The 6,317-nt window shown below is 40.8% G+C and overlaps 1 protein-coding gene across 2 annotated transcripts in view; it reads left to right on the top strand.

Annotated features, from left to right (window-relative positions):
- The window catches only part of LMLN (leishmanolysin-like (metallopeptidase M8 family)), a 65,683-nt gene that overhangs the window by 51,061 nt on the left and 8,305 nt on the right, over window positions 1-6,317 (top strand). For both annotated transcript variants that reach the window (XM_005873132.2, XM_005873131.2), the window contains one exon: window positions 4,566-4,776. In XM_005873132.2, the coding sequence (XP_005873194.1) occupies window positions 4,566-4,776 (211 nt within the window). The remainder of the gene's footprint in view (window positions 1-4,565; window positions 4,777-6,317) is intronic.

Below are 6,317 nucleotides of genomic sequence, written 5' to 3'. Positions count from 1 at the left end.
GTGGGGGGAAGTTGGGGGCGAGCAGGCCGGCAGGCAGAGTGGTTAGGGGCAATAAGGCAGGCAGACAGGCAGGTGAGTGGTTAGGAGCCAGCAGTCCTGGATTGTGAGAGGGATGTCCAACTGCCAGTTTAGGCCCAATCCCTGTAAACTGGCAGTAGGACATCCTTTGAGGGGTCCCAGATTGGAGAGGGTGCAGGCCAGGCTGAGGAACCCCCCTGCATGAATTTTATGCACCGGGCCACTAGTGTGTGTGTGTGTGTGTGTTTGTGTGTGTGTATAAAATTGCTATATATCAACAACTTTTTTTTAAAATATATTTTATTACAGAGAGGCAGAGAGGAAGGGAGAGCGATAAAGAGTTAGAAACATCGATGAGAGAGAAACATCGATCAGCTGCCTCCTGCACACTCCCCACTGGGGATGTGCCCACAACCAAGGCACATGCCCTTGACCGGAATCGAACCCGGGACCCTTGAGTCTGCAGGCCCTTGCTCTATCCACTGAGCCAAACCGGTTAGGGCAACAACTTTTATAATAATTTTACTTCTGGGCATATAGCCTAAGGAAATAATGGAAAGTAGATAATTCTTTCTTCAATAGCTATTACTTTGAATAGAAAAAATTTACAATTTTATTTCATAAGATCTGCGGAAAGTATAGATTTAAGAATTAATAAATCAACTACTGATTAATAATAGTTTTTTTTCTCCTTTGAAAATAGAAATCCAAAGGGAGCAAATTACTATTTTCTTAAGTATCTTATATGCATGCCTGATATTAAATGAATGCATTACCATACTAAAAACGTATTGAGACACAGGCATTCTGTAACTTAGGAGCAGAACTTAAGGAATATCCCATACCCTACTAATGGATGTCAAGGTGGAGAGTGTGCTTCTGAAAATGAAAAATCAGAATACATTGTACTATTTCAGCTGCAAGAGCTGAACAGACTTCTGTAGCTGGACATTTAAATATTATATATTTTTAAGTTTCTTATAAAATTAATCATTTTGGAGTAACAGCTTTATTGAGATACTAGAGGCCCGGTGCACAAAATCCGTGCACTCAGTGGAGGGGGGTCCCTCAGCCCGGCCTGTGCCCTCTTGCAGTCTGGGAGCCCTCAGGGGATGTCTGACTGCTGGCTTAGGTCCGCTCCCCACAGAGGTGGGAGAGGCTCCCGCCACTGCCGCTGTGCTCACCAGCCGTGAGCCTGGCTTCTGCTGAGCAGTACTGCCCCTGTGGGAGCGCACTGACCACCAGGGGACAGCTCCTGCATTGAACATCTGCCCCCTGGTGGTGAGTGCACGTCATAGCGACTGGTCGGTCCACCGTCGGGCCAAAACTGGCTCTCTGATATCCCCTGAGGGGTCCCAGATTGCGAGAGGGCACAGGCCAGGCCGAGGGACACCACTGGTGCACGATTTGGGCCAGGGAGGGACATGGGAAGTTGGCCAGCCAGGGAGGGACCACAGGAGGGCTCCAAGGCATGTCCAGCCTGTCTCGCTCAGTCCTGATCGGCCAGACCCCAGCAGCAAGCTAACCTACCAGTTAGAGCATCTGCCCCCGGTGGTCAGTGCACGTCATAGTGAGCAGTTGAGCGGCCTTAGCATATCATTAGCATATTATGCTTTGATTGGTTGAATGGCCAACCAGATGACCGAGCACTTAGCATATTAGGCTTTTATTATATAGGATAGTTTACATATAAAATTATCTTTGAAACCTTATAAAAGATCATTAAAAACAAAGACTTTCTAACTATAATCTGATAACTATAATCCACTACCTATTTTCTGATAAATCCCACTAAAGATTTATGTATTGACTAGAGGCTCAGTGCACAAATTCATGCACGGGTGGGGTGTTTTGGCCTGGCCAGTGATTGGGGCCGATGAAAGCCGGCCGGTGGGGGGAAGGACCACGGGAGGTTGGCCGGCCGTGGGAAGTTGGCTATGGGAGCACACTGACCACCAGGAAGCAGCTCCTGCATTGAGCGTCTGCCCCCTGGTGGTCAGTGCGCATAATAGCTACCAGTATCGGTCGCTTAGGCTTTTATATATATAGATTACATACATAGTTTTGACCATAATGCATAATTTTGTTTTACTTCCTTCACTTAATACTTTTTATGCAGAGCAAAACACCCTTTCTAAGTTTTTCCAGTAATAATACTTATTATTCTTTATAGCTGTAGAACATTGCATCATCATAATTTGAGAAGTCACTTCCTTGTTATATTTTGTATCTAAAAATGCTTTTGTAAGTATACTTGCATATTTTACCTTTTAAAAATTTATTTGTTGAAATAAATTCCTATAAATGAGAATATTAGGTTAAAGGAATAAAGCTAGAACAATGACAGCTATAATAGGAAGAAGACCCTTTCAGGCTATTTTAATGATTTATTAACACTACCACCACCACAAAGGGATTATGCAGATTTGAAATACCGGCCATAAAGATTGAATGTAACTTGGCTTCCCTGTACCTAATATTGTCAATTAATTTTGCTAATTTAATACACCATGTATGTGGGAAAGTGTGTATGATTTCCAAGTATTTTACATATGGATTAACTTGTTGTTTTCCTTATTTTGACAAAAGTTGTAAGAATGGTACAAAAAAATTTTTAAGTATAAATTGCTGACATATTGCCCATTCAGTCCCAAATATTTTAATGTGTACTTCTTGTGAACAAGGATATCTTCTACATAACTACAATACTACCAAAAAATCTGGAAATTAATATTGATACATCTAATTCTTCAACCCCATTCAAGTTTTGTCAATTGGCCCAACAATGTCCTTGTAGCAGTAGGATCTGTACTAAGCTCACATGTTTCATAGGTGTCATGTCTCTGTTCTTCAATCTGGAAGAATTCCTCATCTTTTCTTGACTTTCATAACCTTGCATTTTTAAAGATTACAAGCCAGTTCTAGACAAGATGTCTGGTGTTTCATTAAATTTAGGTAATGGGTTTGGGGCTGCAATATAACAGAAGTGATGCTCATATTCTACTGACAAGTTATTCTTTTTCTGTTTTAATTAATTACCTTTGTAATTAATAAGTATTGGGGGAAGGTAATATGTCAATAACTTATTTCTTATCAGATTCTCATTTTATTTATGTACTTATATTCGTTTTGACTCATGGATTCCATTTAATACTGAGTATTACCGTTACTATATTTATTTTGATATTCAAGTTGCTCCAGCTTTGGCCAGAGGGAGCCCCTTTAGGTTGGTCCCTGTGTTCTTTAGCCTGTCCCCATCTTTTTTTTAATATTTCCTGGCTTTCTGGCCCAAGATATTCTGGATCCATATTTACTTTCTTTGCCCCCACCTAGAATCAACCATTTCTCTAAGGAGCTCTAGTTTCTTCAGTAAAGTATGGTATTTAGAAACAAAGATCTAGTTGCTAGGTGAACTGTTCATTGCTATTGAAATATAGCTGCTCTCCAGGCCCTCTTGGTAAACAGAGCTGGGAAATATGTGTTATCTAATTTTTATATATACTGCTTATACATCTGTAAATATATAACCATGAGTTTGCATCAGTATCTTTGATTCCAGTCTAACACCAAAGGGTTCATTTTGGTTTTCTCCCTTTCTATATTTGTAACTCCTTTCTCTGACAGTGAGAAATATGGCTTTCATTGTCCTCAATATGTTGTCCTATTTCATCTGTCCACACCTCTTTCACCTTCTCCCACCCCCCTATGTGATTGCCCTCCTCACCCATTCGGACTCTGACACAACCCACCAGGTCACAATATCTCTCCCTCACTGACCCAAATCCTATGCACATCTTTAGGATAAAAAAATGATATCCCTCCCTTCTCTCCTCCATCAAAGCTGGTAGAGGGCAGGCATTGTGTTGTGAAGTTCTTTGGTATCCTTTTCAGTACTAAACATGAAAATCAAGTTCACTTAAAAGATGACTACATTACACTATACCTATGGTACTTATTAGATGTGGCTCATTGAATTACAGGTTATGTTGTTTGTTTTCTCAAAAGCGTTTTATAACTTAAATTTCCAAATGAGTATTTACCCTTAATTGATGATAGTTATTTTAAAAACGACTACTCCATTGTTGAAATACATTTTTTGAACTCCTTTTTTGAAATTGCCTTTAGTTTAATAGCCATTTAAGAAAATCAATGTTAGTACTTCGCATAACACCTATGTTAGCCTAGTGTTAACCAGTTTAGTCAACTACCTTTACCAGACTCAGTTCTGAGCAGCTTTTGGGTTTTTCCAAAAATTTCATCTACCTGTAGAGTAAAAATTAGCTACTAACAAACATTTTCAGAAACATGCATTTACTTTGAAAATAGTTCTAGGAAAGAAGTTTTAGAAATATTTAAAGTGAAGTAGCATAATTGAAATTAACATGAAGTCTTTTTAGAAAACAACTTTGAAGAAGAAATAATCATTTGAAATTTTTATATCCCAAATTATATGTTATAGCCAGTATTTTTAGTAAATTCTAACCTTTTCCTGCAGATGAAGGAAGCCAGTATACTTACGGATCTGATTTTTTCCTCTCTGTTGGAAGGTTTCTTGTTCTCCACAAGGTCTAAAGGTTTGGGTCCAGAATACTTCATATTTGTGTAGTCGAGCCGGGCAGGTCCTCTTCGTTAGTATTCGTATGAACGGCTGGATTCACGATGGAAACCTGCTCTGCCCATCATGTTGGGACTTCTGTGAACTCTGTCCTCCAGAAACAGATCCTCCAGCTGCTAACCTGACCCGAGCTCTACCCCTGGGTGAGTATCTCTATGGTTGGAGTAAAGACAGAGACTTTTCTTATCAGATGTTGAAAATTCCCTTCAAGGAAGCTCTACAACAGGTTGAGCATCTTCTCTTCTAATTTCAGTTTTATTGGAAAATCTCCTTCCCACCACTGAATTTTTTTTTTTTCCTGGCAGGAGCAATATCTATCAATAGAGTTATTTCAAAAGTGACTCCATTATTTTGTTTTGTTTTAATATGTTTTTATGGATTTTAGGGAGAGAGGAAGGAAGAGGGAGAGAGAGATAGAAACATCAATGAGAGAGAAATATTGATAGGCTGCCTCTTGCACGCCCCCTACTGGGGATTGACTCTGCAACCCAGGCATGTGCCCTGACTGGGAATCGAACTGGTGACCCCTTGGTCCATGGGACAACGTTCAGTACATAGAGCCACACCAGCCGGGCAATTCCATTGTTGAAATACATTTTTGGAACTCCTCTTTTTAAATTGCCTTTAGAAATAGCTTAATATCCATCTCAGAAAACCAAATTTAGTAATTTGCCTCCCACCTATGTTAACCAATTTAGTCAGCTATCTTTACCAAACTCAGTTATTGGCAATAGATTTCCCTCTCACTCACAGCACCTCAGTTTTGAGTGCACAGATTACATCCCAGTCAGCCACTGACCTGTTTCAGCACAGGAGCCTGTCCCCCCAGCACTTCATATTCAGAGAGCACTGCAGCCTCCCAGATCTAGCTTAATGGTCTTCAGCGTATGTTGCCCTAAATTCTTTGTTCAGGACCTATACTCCTGCACAGGGACACAGGAGCTACCCTAACACATATTAAGTGCCTCTGCCACTTTAATGAGAGCTTTCTGTGGTAGTGTGGAGCCAGCTTGTCCCTGTATTTTGGAAATGTTTTCAGGTTGTAATGATGTAAAACATCGATAATTTTTAGTTCTTCTGTCAGTTCAGTGCAAAAGAAAACCCTTTGTGCCAGACAAGGTCAATGGAATCAAAAACAATTTCCAGAGTCAAAGTATTGAGTCCTCAGTTTACACACTCTATATGTTGAACCACTCTTTTTTTTATTATTATGAATACTACAAAATTCCTTAAATCAGACTACTGTTCCAACATTCACTAGCCAAAACCACATTGCCATGACAATCCCCTATGTTCCTTTATCTCAGCATCTTGATTTCTTACTCCTACTGGTTGTCAGGCCACCTTTCACTCCTTCCTGACATCACTATTATGATTTAACCCTAACCCAGCCAGTTTGTTTGCAATGTTTCCAGTCAGTCCAGCCCACATCCCTGTTCATGGAGCAACACTGACAGCTTTGATGTACTACATGTGACCCTGGATGGCGATCTCAGGGCTGCTAAGTTAACTCGTTTCTGCACAGTACTCCAGTGAGTCATCTGAGTTTTCTGCAGTTATAATAGTAACTAGAGGCCCGGTGCACAAAAATTTGTGTACTCGGGGGGGTCCCTCAGCCCGGCCTGTGCCCTCTCGCAGTCTGGGACTCCTCGGGGGATGTCCACCTGCTGGCTTAGGCCCGCTC

Source organism: Myotis brandtii, unplaced genomic scaffold, assembly GCF_000412655.1.
Source record: "Myotis brandtii unplaced genomic scaffold, ASM41265v1 scaffold4, whole genome shotgun sequence".
Lineage (NCBI taxonomy): Eukaryota > Metazoa > Chordata > Mammalia > Chiroptera > Vespertilionidae > Myotis > Myotis brandtii.
This window is presented reverse-complemented; position numbering and strand designations above follow the sequence as displayed.